Genomic DNA, 16,982 nt, shown 5'->3' with positions numbered 1-16,982 from the left:
GGCGACCTCACCGACGTCTCGGTCGTCCTTCAGGCTGAGCTACCGCCGCTGACAGCCGCCTCCTGTGAGGAGAGCGGGGCCGGACAGCCTTCCCCGGCCCGAGCTGCGTCTTCCTCCCGCTCCGCCGCACGGAGGGCACCGGCCATGGCGAGCGACGGCAAACAAGTTGTGCAGCCAACAGGTGATGGCGGAGGAGGAGCGGGGAAGGAAGGAAACGCCGCCGAAGGGGGAAGCGTGCTGCAGCCTCTGAATCCAGGGGTCCCCATCCGAGGCATCAGGATGAAGTTTGCCGTGCTGGCAGGGCTGGTGGAGGTTGGTGAGGTGTCGAACAGAGACATCGTGGATACGATATTCAACCTGGTAAGTTGGCCGCCTTTTTGGGTGTGAGTGAAAAGAACTGCATCTGTGTGTAGAAGGGTCCCGTGTATTTTGTTGTTATTTTTCTGTCTTTTAATATCTGCATATTTACACTTTTGGCATAGTAGGTTCCAGCGAGCTTCCTTTTATGACACCAAAAAGTTAAAGATGAGGCAGATGAATTCCTACACGTGCATTTAAACTTGAAATAGCTCCAAACATTCGCCTTGTTTTGCCTCAAAGAAAGTGTCGCCTTAACTGGAGCTGAGAGGTGCATTGCAGTGTTTAACCCTCCAACAGGTGTGCTCAATGAGAAAGTTAAATGTTGGTCAGTCACTCAGCTGCCATCAAAACACACATGGCTGCCTTCAGCCACCAGCAACTCTTCCCACGAAGGTGTTTATGCCCTTTTCTGCTTTCTGTTGGCTTTGAACTCGGATGTTCTGTCTACTAGGAAGTGGGGAAGGAAGCAACTCATTTATGTGCTTTACTTTGTTTGCTGGGGAAAATAAAACTTGAACTCAGTGTCTTCATTTTGTAATGAATGAAGTAGTTAGGTGCTGTTTTCTAATACAGTGTGAGCAGTTTTAATACTTATTAATAAATCTGGCTAGAAGCTGGGGATACATCTTGTAAAAAATGTGAATAAAATACATACTGCTAAGCTCCTTGGGCCTTGTGTTAAACTGTTAGGCTGGTAGTTAAAGAGCGTCTACTTCAGGAGACCAAATGTTAGTAGAAATTGTCTTTCATGTTCAAAGAGATGCTTCATTCATCAGAATTGTCAAAAAAACCCCTCGTTCCTCCTTCTTGCTTTTAGTGAGCACCTTTGGCTTTAAAAAAAGTGTGGCTTCTGACAAAACCAGGAAGTGAGACCGTGTAATTGCGTAAAGTGTGGTAGAAGGAAGGTCGGTGCAAAAGACGTGCAGGTTTCTAAATGCAGTTTGGTTTTCTGTTACACAATTAGTAGCATTTTGCAGCTTATATGTAAATAAGCCTGCGTGTGCTCTGTTGACTGTTTATGGTATCTTCAATTATGATGAATGTTTATTTTTTAGACTATTTCATACTTACAGATTTCTTTGGTTGAAAGTCACGATGCAGAGCAATTGCAGTATGGGCAAAAATGAACCGTAGGGCACCTGTTAGGTGGTTGCTTCACTCTGGAGAAGGTGATTGAAGCTGCTGAGTGCACTAGACAATTCTGTTTAATAAAACCCAGTGCTCAGATATATGCATGGAGGGTTCAAAAGGAAATTTTGGGAAATAGTTTGATTTAGGACACGTGTCCGAGTAGGCAGACATTTTTCATGGGGGTATTTAATTTTTTTTACTTTATCTGGCACGCCTTTTTGACAAAGTGCACTTGTAGGAAGGAAGTGTATTTTTTACAGCAGTGAAAAGAGGTTGGGGAAGATAGTCAAAGTGTAAAAAAGCTTATTTATTCTGAGATTCCTTTTCTGTTCTGTTTTGGGGCAAAAATTAAGGATAATCTTTGAATCTCTCTTAATTCAGAGAATCTTTGATTTTAGTTTTGAAAGGAAGTTGTTCACTCAGAGGGTGGTGACGCACTGGAACAGGTTGCCCGAGGAGGTTGTGGATGCCCCATCCCTGGAGGCATTCAAGGCCAGGCTGGATGTGGCTCTGGGCAGCCTGGTCTGCTGGTTGGCGACCCTGCACATAGCAGGGGGGTTGAAACTCGATGATCACTGTGGTCCTTTTCAACCCAGGCCATTCTGTGATTCTGATGGATCTTTTCCCGGTTAGAAGCTGGGAAGAGTTTCTGACTTTGAAGATTCTTGGAACTGTCTTTTTACTTTGACAAAGTGACACAGCATCTCTGACCTCTCCAAGAAGATTCCCCAAGCATTCCAGCACACCTGCCTTCGATGTGGGAGGCTGAAGTTCAGGCCTTTGCACCCCTTCTTACTATTGAAGCAGAACTAGTCAGTTGATACCGGTCATGAAACAACATATAATTTGATAATGTAATAAGCTAAACTTTAACAAATAATTTTGGTTCATTACTTGAATTATGTGTGAATGCAATGTAAGTTTTTTTGGGGGGGTATTATAAGAAAAAGCATGTCCTGCAATTTTCCCGAGTCTAAGGAAAATTATGTAGCTCCTGATCTGGAGGGAGAGGATCTCTAAGTATTTTGGGGCTTGAATGAAACTGGAATACAAAAAAAACCAAACCAAAACAAAAAAGTAGGCAAAGAACTCAGTTTTTAATACAGCAAATATCTGTTTTTTGATAGTTTTTTTACCCATTTATCTAGCAAAAACTTTTAAGATTTTTGCTTTCTTGAATGTGAGTGTGGTATAGAACATGGAAAAGCTGAAGCATCAGTGTCTCTGTACAAAATACTTATCCATCTGGCATTGAGTTCTGCCTCTGTTCAGTTATTAACTGTGATTTCCTGTTAAAAATCACACTTATCAGAAACCGAGGCATGTGAAGTATTGGCAATGGTGTGTTTTCTGTGTATGTGTGCAGAAAAGATCCCTCTGTGGAAAAAGTGATTCTAGGCTATGGCTTCTAAAACAATCTGTTTCCCAATAGCTTTTGAAGTGAACTTCTCATGGGTGTGCAGGTTCAGTGGGTGGGTATGAAAATCATGCTGTGTTCTGTCACTGATAGCGGGGTTAAGCCCTAAATATCCCCTCCTAGTGAGTTTCTTTCAGTCTGGTGACTCATAACTGCACTATCTCAGCAGTGTTAGCAGAAATCAGCTTGCTTGCTTCTTGTTCTTTGCAAGGAGGATGCTTAACAGCATCTGGGGGATTTTTTTTTTGATCACAAAAACAATGTGATCTTTAGACCAAACTGAAGGGAGGGTTGAGCACATCTTTGTTGAAAGGTGTGACTGGATGCTTACTCTTCATAGCAAAACCACTCTGTCAGGTAAAACATTTCTTTTGGAAAGGAGGGTTAGCTGACCTATATATACTTTTTTTTAACTACTTGAGCAGGCATGTTACTCAAAATTGTTCTGCAAGCTTACTGTAGCACCTGCAGGTTATGGTGAATTTCTTAGTTTTGGATAGAGTCAGGAGAAGTGTAAGGTACTGTCTTGATGTTCTTTATCTTGAGGATTTAAGAGATGGTCATGCTTTACACGTGAAAGACTCGAAAGGTCAAGAATTTGAAGTGCACAGTAATTGACTTGCTGCTTATTAAAGAAATTTAAGCTCCTGTTGTCCTGATTACTGGAGCAAATAACTCATTCAGTCCAGCAATGTTGAATCTTGGAGCTGAGAGACAGCTATAGCAATTTCTCTGTTTAGCTGTGTAGCAGAATACTTTGGGAGCTTGCATCTATCATGTATCAAAAATCTAGTTTCATTTTATTCTCTTTGGACAATGTTACTCTCAGAAATTTTCAAACTCAACTGCTTTGCATTGGTCAGTGTTCTCGGAGAACCTCATTTTCCAGCCCACCTTATGTGCGGCTTTGTGTATTTCAGCACTTCTTAAAACTGAGGAGGAAGATGCTGAGCTTCAGGAAGTCTTTTATTCTCTGATAAACTTTGGGGATATGTTCTTGTTCACGCGGTAATTTGTTCTCTTATCTTTCTGAAAGGCAGTAGGCTAAATGATGTATATACTTCCTTAATAATCACGTACACCGCCCTTTCATTTTAAGTTAGATTAAGTTGACCACGACCTCTTATGGTTTTTTTTTCCCTCCTCTCTCCTTTTGATTATTAAGATTTAAAAAAACCCAAAAAACTCCTAATAGGATAAGATGGTAGAATGGGAAAATAAATGATTTACGCTGAAATGTGTTACAATCTTAAAATAACAGTGTGTTTTTTGTAGTAAAAAAGCGTTGTAGAAAGACACTGCTGCTATTGAAGAATTTTTCAGAAAGAGTAGAAAAATAATTCAGCAGTTGGCAAAGCTTCTTTACAAGTTCTGTGTTCCTGGTGTCATAGGAGATCTTTAGGATCTGAGGATTTCAAGTTAGGAGATGTATTTTCTGAATCTGTTGTGAAGGCCATACAGCCTATGCTGGAAATACAGATCTTTGCAATACAAGATTTTCTAGGCTAAAATTCTTGTAGGTTAAAACTGTGGCTACAGCTTCTGCTCAGCTCCATTCTCAGCAGGCTTCTCTTGTATCATATGTCAATGTCATGCTGTTTCCCAGTTATTGTTGTAAATTTCTTGTTTGTATATAAAACTTAGGCCACCGCAGCAGGTAAAAGGCTCACTGGCAAGTGCTTTGTTCATAATGAGTGGGGTGTGTGTGCGGCAGTTAGCTACTCTATTGAACTTGCAGAAGGAAATGGATATTCCAGCAAATTCAGCTGTGCTTCAAGCAGAAGACTGTACAACTATTGCCTTTCTGTTGGTGTGTAATGTTGGATGTTGGTGTGTAATTCAGTTTGAGGACTTCATGTCAGAATTTGCTTGTGTCTCAAGTTATCTGATATCTCTGTACAGTAGACATTTTAGGCTTCCTGCCCTTCTCTACGTAAATGCCGTGCCTTGCTTGAAGCTATCTTTTTAAAATAAGCTTTAGTGCTTTTAATTGTTCTATTAATTATGATATTGATTCTGCTATTTGATTTGATTATAGATTTTTCTCCCACCCCCCAGGCTGTGTTGCAAAGGAGGCTTTTAAGATTTTGTCCCTTTTTTCCATGAGGATCACGTGCTGTTGCTTCCAATTCTGTTTGTGGATTATGAGGTCCTCACCAAGATTCCCCCAGAGAGAAAGTACGAATAACAATTTTTGTTTTCATCCAAAGATGATTAAAAAGTAACTGAACCTGAAGAGCAAAGAGTAGAGCGATTTTATAAACATCATTTTTTCACCTCTCTCACATGTGCCATTAAGTAAAACTACAAACAAAAATAAACTTGAAGCTTTTTTAAAAAATTCTGAGCAATTACTCTCTCTCTTTTTTTTTAATTTTTTACAGGAACTTTCCTCCCTAGCAGCACATGGCTTGCTTTCTGGAACAAATTGTAGATAAATGTTGGGACTACCACTTATTTTCCTATTGCTGATGTGCCTCCTGCTGCTTTTTATCATTTCTCCACTGTTGTATTCTCTGTACTGTAACCTCTCTTTATCATTATTCATACTGAAAGCTAATTACTTCACCTGCTGATACAGCAGGTTTCTAATCTGATACGAATGCTTCTGAAACACTAATATAATGGATTTTATGAAATAAATTCTTTTTTTTAATCTTTCATCACCAAGACTTACTGTGGGCATTTTCTTCTAGAGAAAAATACTAAGCTAATGCTGATAGAACTAAATGCATTACAGTAGTAAAAAATGTGTCACGAATGTTTTCAGAACATTGTTTTGCCTGCCTTGGTGCGTGTTTTAGAAAGTGTTTGGGTTTATTTTCTATCTAAACAACACTGGTGACATGTGAGAGAAGCCAAAGAGCATTTCTTAATATGTTCTGTCTTCCCTAGGTTCCCAGAAAGTATACCTCTGGCTACAGTTATCCTAGTTCAGTCGCTTCTGTCCATTTTACAGTATAGATGATAAGGTAAATCTGTGGTTCGAACTGGGTCAAGCTGGTAGTTTCTTCTTTCTTTTTATCATAGTAAAATGGACAGTCAGCTTTCTTAGTAATCATAGGATCACCAAGGTTAGAAAAGACTTCCAAGATTATGCAGTCCAACAGTCCACTGACCACCAACATTTCCCTGGTAGACCATGTTTCTTAGTGCAACATCTAAACATTTCTTGAGCACCTCCAGGGGCGGTGACTCAAGCACCTCCCTGGGCAGCCTGCTCTAGGGTCTGACTGCTCTCTTGGAGAAGAAATTTCTCCTAACATCCAATTTGAGTCTCTCCTGGCACAACTTGAGGCCATTCCCTCTAGCTGTATCACTGTATCACTAGCCAGTCAACTCCCTGTTCCTGCTGGTAGCACTGTTTCTGGTACAAGCCAGGATGCCTTTGGCCTTCTTGGCCGTCTGGGCACACTGCTGGCTCATGTTTAGCTGAGTATCAACTAACACCCCCGAGGTCTGTTTCTTCCATACAGTCTTCCAGCCACTCTGCCCCAAGTCTGTGGTATTGCTTGCGTTGTTGTGGCCAAAGTGCAGGACCCAGCTGTTGGGCTTGTTGAACTTCATCCCATTGGCCTCAGCCCAGCGATCCAGCCTGTCCAGATCCTGCTGCAGGGCCTTTCTATCCCCAGGCAGGTCAAAACTGCCTCCCAGCTCGATGTCATCTGCAAACTTACTGAGAGTGCATCCAATCCCCTTGTCCAGGTCATCAATAAAGATAATGAACAGTTTGTAGTTTTTCATTTTGTGTGTGTGTGTAAATGAGTGGATCTGTACTGCTTCCAAATAGGTCTTAAGTAGTAAAATTATTTTATAAAGTTACTTCTCGTCCCGTTCATAATGGGTGGCTAATGCTCAGTTTGATGAATGAGTTTTGATAGACTACTTGATTCCAAGTCATCTTTGTGCTTTTGAAGGCATCTAATTTGATGATCCAATAAAACTCAAGGATAATTTTAGTAGTTTTGGCTACGTAAATGAGGATGAGAGCTGTTTTTCACCAGACTTTACCCAGTTCAAGGGTAATTGAGCATTGAGGGTATGCTTGTCCTTTACTTAAGGATTACAAACCTCCATCTTACTAAAATATATTGAGTATTTATGGGTACACTTAATATTGATCTGAGGTCTTTTTTTGTGCGTGTGTATTTCGGGGAGAAATAACTTAGTCAGTGGAAATGGAAACATCATCCTGCTTATTAAGTGTAGGTATTTCAGGAACTTTTGTGGTTAATTGAGAAATGCAAGGAATGTGGAGTGAGCTGATAACAAAAGTCTCAATGTAGACATGTTGAAGCTGTGGAGCTGGGAAGAAAATGATCTGAGCTCTGAAGAAGAGCTGATTTGTACTCGGCTGTGGTATCATGTCAACTCTGCGACTGCGATGTAAAACACCCTGTAGGAGAAAATATCGAGGTCAAATTATTAAGGCCATGTAGGAAAATACTGAAGTTTTTTTTTTTTTTTTTTTTTTTTTTTTTGCTTTTCCTCTCACTAGCTAATTTTTATAGCCTCTCATGGCCAATCTGAAGTTTCAGACATTAGCGAAAGCCTGTAAACTATGTGTAGTCTGTTTTATGTAAGTGCTGGCATCAGTAAGTTCTGTGCAAACCCAAGATAAAGCCGAGAAGGCAAAGCAGAACCAAGTGTTCATATAAATCTTGTCTTAATAATATTTAATAGAAGTTTTTAGCAGTTCATTTCGCAAGTGAGCCTGCTTAAAATGCATTCATAGCATGCTTTAGTATTCCTCTCTAGATGGTGATGCATCAGTTTGGTGACAGTTTTTTTTCTAGTTGATATCCATTAAGAATGGAGAGAGGGTTCTGTATTCACTGTGCGATTGCTTCTCTCTCTCTACGTAATATTTCTATCACGTTTGTCAGGGAAGCTGGGCTAGATGGACTGTTGGCCTGACCCAGTAGTGCGGATAGCATGGTAAAGTAGTGGCCATATGGACTGGCTCAGGAACAGCATTTTCGGATTAAGGAGTAGAATGAAATTAGTCAAAAGCATCAGGGAAATAGGTGGATGGCGTGTCAAGGTTGCTGCAAAGGTTGGACGATACAGAGAGAGATAAAAATAGATAATTATTCCTGTATTTTGAAAGATTATGAGAGGAATGAACCAAAGTCTGCAGATTTGGTTAAAAAGCAGTTTTATGAAGAGGCTGAATTGGACTAAAGTTGGGGGTTGAGGAAAACAAGGGAAGTTGCACAGTTCTTTTAAGGCAGTGTCGGGTTGGTATGATGTTCCGTACTGACTTTGGGTTAATCAATTGTACGTTCAGCTTCCTGAGGATCCGGCCTTCTGGAAACCACCATATGTGTTTGTGTGTTTAGATTTCAAGTCTGATGGAAGATAAAGATGAGCTTTCTCTGCGGTTTCATTCACCCCGTGTTTCTTATATGGGGGAAACTGTGGTCATTCTGAACCCTGTGTGCTGTTTTGACTCTTCTTACTAAGCAAGTAACTAACTTCAAATACTTGTAACTTCTGTCTTCACGCAGTCGTGAAGTTCTTTCTGAAGCTTAAGGAGGAAACTTTAATCTATTGCATGGATTAAATAACCTCTGCAGTTTATTCATTAGATGTGAAATAGCTATTTGCCACCTTCAGTGTTTCTTTGTGTAAAATGCTTAAGAATCTTTTCTGTCAAATTCAGTCCTGCGTAAATTAAATTTCTGCGTATCTTTTTGAAGAACTTCTATTTATTTTAATTGGGTCAATCTGGAAGATAGTTCTCGTTCATAATCACTAATTACAGTTAGCTAACTTTCTGCCATTCAAGTGTCTTCCCCAGCCCCTCGAGGCCTTGCTGGCCTCTTCATAACATTTTGCATGATGGATTTTTTTGTATCAGCTTGCCCTAATTACTAATGTCCTAATTTAGGTTACATTTCTGCTTTAACTAATTTTGGATTTTCCCATTATGCTTTAGTGTAATACTAAGTCTGTTATAGCCAGTTCCGAAGCTGTCTTGGTCGTTTTCTTTTTTTCTTCTGGGGAAACCTTCAGACTTTGTCCATCTGGGAGCTCTGGCCATGTGCCAGGAATCTGAGGGCTCTAACTAATTTGTGTAAAACAGGATACTATAGCCACCTGCTTTTATAATGCATCATGTGGCTAGCGGAGGCTGCTGTTTCCAGTATTCTTTGCTCCATATCTAGAGCACGTAGCGGTCGAGAGTCATCCTTGCACAACTGCTGGAAATAATGATTGCTGCCTGAGCAGTTGCAATTGCAGGTTCTCTTCGGACACTGTAGTCCTGCACGCTTTATGCTGATGCTGGAAGCTCATTGTACTTTATGAAGAGCTTGCCTTTCTACCGTGCTTCAGATTTCAAGGCTTCACAAATAGAATAAAGAGTTTCCAAATATAAACTAATTAATGGAGAAGAAAATCCAGTGCTTTCCATTGCATCATATGCGTCTAGTGATAAGTGGGGATTTGGGAACAGCCATGTCCCAGGCATGATTTTCTGATTAATAGCTGTCTTGGGATGGTGTTTAAACAAGAATAGCTAGTGGGAATAGGATGTGCTCTATTGCCTTCTGTAAAGTCCTCTGCAAGTTTGAGCTGCTCATCTCTTTATGCTAGTCTGTGTATGAGTAGTTCTACTGGCGTTTTTGTCTTCTATGTACATTTAGCTGAAAAATTACGTGTGTTATACAGTAAATTCAGATAATTCAGGTTACTTTTGGTGTGACTGATAGGCTGGATTTGGAATTTTTAGGGAAAAATCTTATCTTTTATGTTGATCCAACTAAGAAAGCACTACTATGTAGCTACTGGGTTACCTTTCCTTTGCAATTAAATATCATAATCAGGGTCACAACTCATTTGATCTGTGGAAGTGTGTTTTGTCCACCTCCCCCCTCTATTTTTCTCTGCAGTCAGATCTTCTCTGTGGTGTGGACTCAAGTTAGGGAAATAAATGAATGAAATGAAGTCTGTTCTATTTGCCCTGTGTAGACCTTTAGATGATTCGGTTTCTTTTGGGCTAGCCCTATAAAGCAGTAACTCTTAACAGTGCAACAGTGACCTTTAACATAATCATAGTCTCTTCTGGGAATGCTGAAGGGCTGGAGGCACCAGTAAGCAACAGGTGAGATGGTCACTGCTGCTTGAGGGCACTTTCTTTTATAAAAAAGCAGCAAGAGAACCAGTTGTATCTTCTAGTGGATTGTGAAATATGTAATTATGTGATCTAGGATAGTGAATGTTGGCTTAAAATAAACCTCTCGCTAATCAGTTTCTCTATCAACTATGTGCAGCTTTGGGTAGCTACTGCCATTTCTTTCCCAGATATGATTGGAATGGTGTTAGGGGTGAGCTGTTTGGTAGAATAAGGTGAACTCTGCTGATTCTGTGACTTAATTCTTAATTTTAGTAATCTGTTATTGAAGTAGCCTTACAGTAATACTGATTGCACTTCCTAGGATTAAAACTGTGCTGCTAAGGACATCTCTGCTTTATAGGATTATGAACAACTTGGAAGGACCCTGGAATCAAGTATTCATTTTAAAAAGAATGAAAATTTTTATGTAGAATCATAGGTGTAAGATTTAAAAAAAAAAAAACAAAACAATACAATGAGACAGGAGAAGAATTGTTGAAGCCTTTTTTAAAAAAAAATGCAATTGGTGGAGAATGTGAGGAGTAGGGGAGAACAGGAATCAAGTGACTAATGTTGGTAATGGTGCATGAGTGTTAAATAAACAAATGGAAACTATCAGTGCAGTAGGCATCTGCCTCCTGCAAATGTTTTTGTTGAAACTAAGCATGTGATTTGTCTGTAGCTGTGAACTTAGCTAAAGGGAACTTAAAAGCTTTTATATCGACTTTTAGGCAACTGATATGGGTTGTGAAACTGAATATCTGGCTGTGTTTTTAGAACTTGTTTCAAAATAGCTGATGTGAGATGGGAGCTGTGTGTGTTTGATATGTTGCTGATGAATGAGGGAATACTTAGATGCTGGGAATGGTATTTTGATTATGGTTACAAGAAGCTCTTCATCGTTTGTATTCTACAGCAGAGGGTCGTGTTTGGAAGCTATACTGTTCTTAGTGCTTTAGATTTTCAAACAAAGGGTGGTGACGCACTGGAACAGGTTGCCCAGAGCGGTTGTGGATGCCCCATCCCTGGAGGCATTCAAGGCCAGGCTGGATGTGGCTCTGGGCAGCCTGGTCTGGTGGTTGGTGACTCTGCCCATGGCACAGGGGTTGAAACTCGATGGTCATTGTGGTCCTTTCCAACCCAGGCCATTCTATGATTCTATGATTTCCTGCACTTAAGCTTGACTGAAAGGAGGTAGCAGTGGTGCCCATCTCAACAGTGAAGTTCTATGAATGGAATTCCCTGACACCACTTGCTCAGGCACATAAATCATGCTAGCAGCTTATCTTTATACAAATCAGTGAATGCCCACTGATTGTCTTGCTTTCTTGGCCATTTTTTCATCCAAAATAGAGTGCCAACATTGTAATTCACTAGATAATTGTCAGTTTAACCTTGCATCAAGATGCTCTGCTTCGTCCTTCCTGTGCTTGCCTTCTTCTCAGCTTTCTGGGCATCAGTTGCTCTCACTCTGGGTCACAAAAGCGAGTTGCAAGCATTTACTGGGTTCAGGGCTGGGGAGCCATGAATACTGCTGTATGCTGCAGTTACTGTATGAGCTGATTGGCAGTGTCAGTGTCCTTTCAGGAGATGTTTATTCCTCGACTCTTCTGAGATTGGCAGTAAGAACTTGTGTCCTTTCTGCATATGTCTTAGAAAGAGAAATGTATATTGTGCTGTGGGAAATTTGATGACTTAGTGGTCTCACCTATGCAGGAAATGAAAATTACTCTCAACTCTAGTCTTAGCAGGAAGAGATTCAAATTGCCATCTGACGAGTCCATAGCCATGCTGTTTTAAGTGACTTGTGAAGAAACATTTCTAACGCCTCTCCTGAAAAGGCTAGGCTCATATAGAGCAAAAATGCCATACTGATGAGTTTCTAGAGCACAGGCAGAAATAACATGGGGAAGGTGTTCTGCTGCTGCATATGTGACTGGAAAGGTTTGAAGCTGGAAGTAGTGGGTTTCTTGCCCGTGTATTGGGGCTTTAATCAAATTTTCTTTGTGACTTACGTAATCCTGATTTCCTGCTGGGGGGTGATGTATCATCAGGTAGAAAGATTTGTCTGGTGACTGATCTCTTGAATTGGTTAGACATCTTTCAAAAAGATAGAATTTGAGTCTCCTCAGGCAAAAGATGACAGAAGCCTGGGTTTCTTGCTTCTAGATGTTGCTGTCATTCTTCTGAATAGTGATGTCCCAGTTTTCAAGAGGGCTTTGTTTTAGGAGCGTACTTAGTACTTCTGTGTCCCATCTTGAGAGGAGCTGTGAACAAACTGAAAAAATGTCTAACTGCAAATTAAAGCCCCACCCAGAAAAAAAAGTGTGGAAATGCTTTTTTTTCTCCCTTCTTTATGCATATGTGTGTGTGTGTGTGTAAGTATAAACTATATATATATATTTTCAAACCCCGCTGATAAGTGTAATGAGAAAACTTGTCAGCTTAGAGTTTCCCTCAGGTAGATTTAGTGTGTCAAATTGAGAAGCTTGGAAAGCTGGATGCAAAGTGGAAATTAGCTCTCAAACAATTTTTATTTTTATTTTTATTTTTTTTCCCTTAATCTTGGTGCTTTTGCTCTTGTTCTCAGCTCTTTGAAGATGAATGTGTCTGTGGGTGTATTTAATTAGGTATTCAAAGAGTTGTTGGGATCTCTTTCAGTTCTGGTCATAGGAATTGAGACAGAGTTAAGTAAAATATTAGGGGAATAACTTAACTCTATCTAGAGATATTATCTTAAAATAACCTCACAAATGAATGCTGCAGTTTAATCAGTTTGTCTTTGATTTAATTTAACTTGATTATAAACTATTTATTAATTGAGAATAGCTCTGCAGAGAAGGACAAGGGGCTCTGGTAGATGAAGACCTTGATGTGAGCTATCACTATGAGCTTGCAGCCTGGAAAGCCAACTGTATCTTGGGCTGCTTCAAAAGAGGGGTGGCCAGCAGGGTGAGGGAGGTGATTATCCCCCTCTACTCTACCCTTGTGAGGCTCCATCTAGAGTACTGTGCCCAAATCTGGGGTCCCCAGCACAAGAAAGATGTGGAGCTGTCAGAGTGGGCCCAGAGGAGGGCTACAAAGATGATCCAAGGTCTGGAGCACCTCTCCTCCAAATAAGGATTGAGGGACTTGGGCCATCAGATCTCCCTAGAGCCTTCTCTTTTCCAGGCTGAACAGCCTCTACTCTCTCAGCCTGTCCTTCATGGGGAGATGTTCCATCCCTAGGATCATTCTTGTGGCTCTTCTCTGGATGTGCTCAAACAGGTCCACTTCTCTCCTATACTGACAACTCCACATCTGGATGCAGTACTCCAGGTGAAGTCTCATCAGCGCAGAGTAGAGGGGCAGGATCATCTCCTGCAACCTGCTGACCATGCTTCTTTTGATGGAGCACAGGATACAGTTGGCTTTCTGGGCTGTGAAGGCACATTGCTGGCTCACATCCAGATCACCATCCACCAGTATCCCCAAGTCTGTTTTGCCAGGGCTGTGTTCAATCCTTTCATTCCCCAGCTTGTACTGATAGTGGGGTTGCCACGACCATGCACTTGGTTTACTTGAACCTCATGAGGTTCACCAGGACCCACTCCTTGAGCCTGTCTAGGTCTCTAGATAACATCTTGTCCGTTTGGTGTGTCAACCACACCATCTAGCTTGGTGTCATCCACAGACTTGCTGAGGATGCACTCAATTCCGTCATTGATGTCACTGATGAGAGTGCTGAAGAGCATTGGTACCTGTACTGACCTCTGAGGGACACCACTTGTCAGTGATCTGTATCTGGACATTGAGCCAGGGATAGAGAATAGGGAATAGAAAGCTGTTCTAGGACCATGTTTTGATCCTAACTCAAGGAGCTGTAGGCACAAAATCATCTTGAAAGTGGTCATTTCCCTTAATTAACGGGGCCACCATAAGGATGAGTGCTCTACAATCTATGGTCTATCACATCTGTTCATAATAACAATGTAGATTCAATGTTTGTTGGCAATTAAAAGCTTGAACTTAAAGTTTTACCACTTGATGATTATTTAGCAGAAATATTTAGAAAGCTATGTCAGTTTTCTTTCCCCTCTGAACTCATCCATATGCAAGTCCATGACGTCTTGTTTTCTGCTGGATTTAATTATGTCGGTCAAAATCTTCAGGATTGTGCTTGATAGTGATAAATAGAGAGTAGGATTCAATAAGGAATCATTGGGAATTTCAGGGGTTTAAGGCAAAGCTAGGAGATATAATAGCACAGTTATTGCTCTCAAGAATGAGTGATTTTTATATGTTACTGGATGTTTTCTATTTAAAGGAATCTTCCATGATTTCCTGAAGCTCTACTCTTGCAGCCACTGTAAGATACATGTAAGTTCAGCTGTTCAAACTTTTCTAAGATGAACTCTTGCTGCAGTCAAAGCAGCAGCAGATGTGTGTATTCTGTTGTCTGGAATCAGGCATCTAGGAAATGAAGTTGGGAGGTAGGGAAGCCCAGTATGACTTCCCTCCTTGCTTTTCATCCTAGCATGAAATTTAATTAGAGTTGGGACTGTTTAGTTTCTGACTCTAGAGAATCAAAAATTCTCATACTTGTGTAGCCCCAGTGGTTTGGAACTACTTACAGGGTTCCAACCTGGCTTAATATTCCATCATAGTGTTGTTGTTTCAAAATGTTCATAGTTCTACTGTTTCAGTGACCTAACAGTAGTCTCTGCCTTCTGTTGCTCTCCTCATTTTGTACTGCTTTCAGCAGAATGTTTTGTATGTTCTTAAATGACTTCCAAATAGTACTGAAGAAAACCAACTTTGCTTAGGCAGGTAGAGTGTCCTTTTGAGGAAACAGGGATCCTTGTCCTCACTGTATGTGAAGAGACAGTGAAGCATCTTCATAATTTGAAATATTTAACGAATAAGGTGTCATCTTTCATTTTTGGTTTTTGAAGCTTGAGAGAAGAAACTGGTCAGCCTTCTTTGGAAACAACGTTCCCTCTCAGGAAGCAGATAAAAATGGTGTCAGTTATGCATTATGTGCATTCATGTTATGAAAGTCAATTTATTTTTTGAGAAAATTATTTTCTTTTTTTTTCCCCCAGTGCGCTTAATAGAGGACAGATCAGAGAATTGGTCTTACTGAAGTCCACTAAAACATATTGTAGTATAAAAACGATCCTAATGAGAATTAGTTATGAATGCATGATGTTAGTCTTGATAATTTTAAGAAAGATAAACTAATTATTGCGCCAACACTTATCTTGGTTTGCTGGCAGATTGTTAGATTAAGGCTTTAGTTAGATTTGCAACTCAAAACATGACTCTCAATAAATAGCCACACAACTAGAATGGAAAATACATTTGCAACAGCATAATATCTTTCTTGTACATCTTGCTTACAAGGAATACTCTCTGTTTCTACTGCAAAGCCTGTTCTAAGAGTAGGATTGTTGCTAGCAGACAGACACAAGGCTGAATTTGGACTCTTCCTTTGGAGGACTCATTTTCCTTGCCTTCTTTCATTATCTTTGTCCAAAATATTTGAAGAAAGGTACAGTGAGTAGGTTGTGACACTTACAGGGGCTCTTTCAGGTGGTGGCCTAGAAGTCCTTGCTTTCCCTGTTGTTTTTTTCCCCTTCTCCCCTGAGGGTTCAGGAGGGGGAAGAAATGAGAAAGAAGGTGGCCACAGTGAGGGGGATGGGCTCATCGTCATTAGCTGTGATAAACTACAACTATTATGTTTTCTGAGTTTGAGTCTTTTGTGGTTTCAAGACATTTTAAAGCTAATTTATTTCAGAATACAATCAGAATACAAACTCAAGGATAACCAAGATGTGGAGTTATACGAAACAGCTGAGACTAGTTCTTAATGTAGTTCAAGGAAGTGATCTGTCCCCATGTGCTAGCACATAAAACTTACGTTTTAAGGAACTGTGATGACTTATTGACTATATGATAATAGGATAATCTATGAATATATTCCAGGATTCTAGTAATTTGCTGGCTGCTGTTAGCTGAAATAGTGGAACTTCTACTGTTATGTTCTTGGTAGAGGCATAGTACGTGTTGTTTTAACATGTATTTTCTATTTTTGGGGGTTGAACATGTAGCAATAAGTAGAAACCTGTTTAAAAGAAACTAACAAATGAAAATATTAAATGAGAAAATTGGAAGAACTAAAATCTTAAAACTAAAACAATGTATCAAACTAGAAATTGGGTATCAAATGAGCAGAAGACATGATGTATTAGGACAATTCTGGTGTCTTTATTGATCACTTGCTGAACTGTGAAAGAATGTAAGAATGATATTACTGAAAATCCAAATTACCAGCAGGTCATTGTCTTGGTAATTCTGTAATTGCCCAATATTAAAGGGGATAAAAATAAATATTTAGTGTACAAGGAATGCAATTTACTGGACACTTTTTAAAAATCTATTTGTAAACTGTTAAAACTGTTCCTTAAGCTCTTCAGAAGAATATTCACATAGGTAAGTTAGCAATGAACTAAAACCTGAAATGAGGTTATCTATTGCAAAGCTTTAGTATGGGTGGCGGTATTCCCAGCTTTAACAGTGAAATGTGGTGCTCTGTTGTCTGAGATTCTGCACTGATGTGATTGTGACCACATAATAGTTTTGTGAAAACATGATGTTTCCTTTCTGTAGAATGTACAAATAAAACCACCCAAAAACCCCCGAAGAATAACATGTAGTAATAGAAATAATGGTAGTAATTTTTCAACACCAAGAGCAACTAAACAGCTGAAATGAGTTTTGTTTTGAACACAGTGAGAAACAGGACATACCAAGATAGATACATTTTTTTTTTCCCACTTTTTAAGTGTTATTATTTCACAAGAGCATTCTTCTAATTACCTGGAATCACTCACTGCTATGCATGTAGTGCCATGTGAAAGTTTAGCAGATGCTGAGGATAAACATTTGCTCAGCACCCATGTATTAATTTAA

General features: G+C 39.9%; 1 protein-coding gene across 3 annotated transcripts in view; it reads left to right on the top strand.

Annotated features, from left to right (window-relative positions):
- LRBA (LPS responsive beige-like anchor protein) overlaps nucleotides 1–16,982 on the top strand; it is a 372,868-nt gene that overhangs the window by 460 nt on the left and 355,426 nt on the right. For all 3 annotated transcript variants that reach the window (XM_040699152.2, XM_040699153.2, XM_015276673.4), the window contains exon 2: nucleotides 34–360. In XM_040699152.2, the coding sequence (XP_040555086.1) occupies nucleotides 145–360 (216 nt within the window). In that variant the 5' untranslated portion in view covers nucleotides 34–144. The remainder of the gene's footprint in view (nucleotides 1–33; nucleotides 361–16,982) is intronic.

The sequence above is a fragment of the Gallus gallus genome, chromosome 4 (genome assembly GCF_016699485.2).
Source record: "Gallus gallus isolate bGalGal1 chromosome 4, bGalGal1.mat.broiler.GRCg7b, whole genome shotgun sequence".
Lineage (NCBI taxonomy): Eukaryota > Metazoa > Chordata > Aves > Galliformes > Phasianidae > Gallus > Gallus gallus.
The sequence above is the reverse complement of the archived record's forward strand: the minus strand, read 5'-3'. Positions and strand labels throughout refer to the sequence as shown.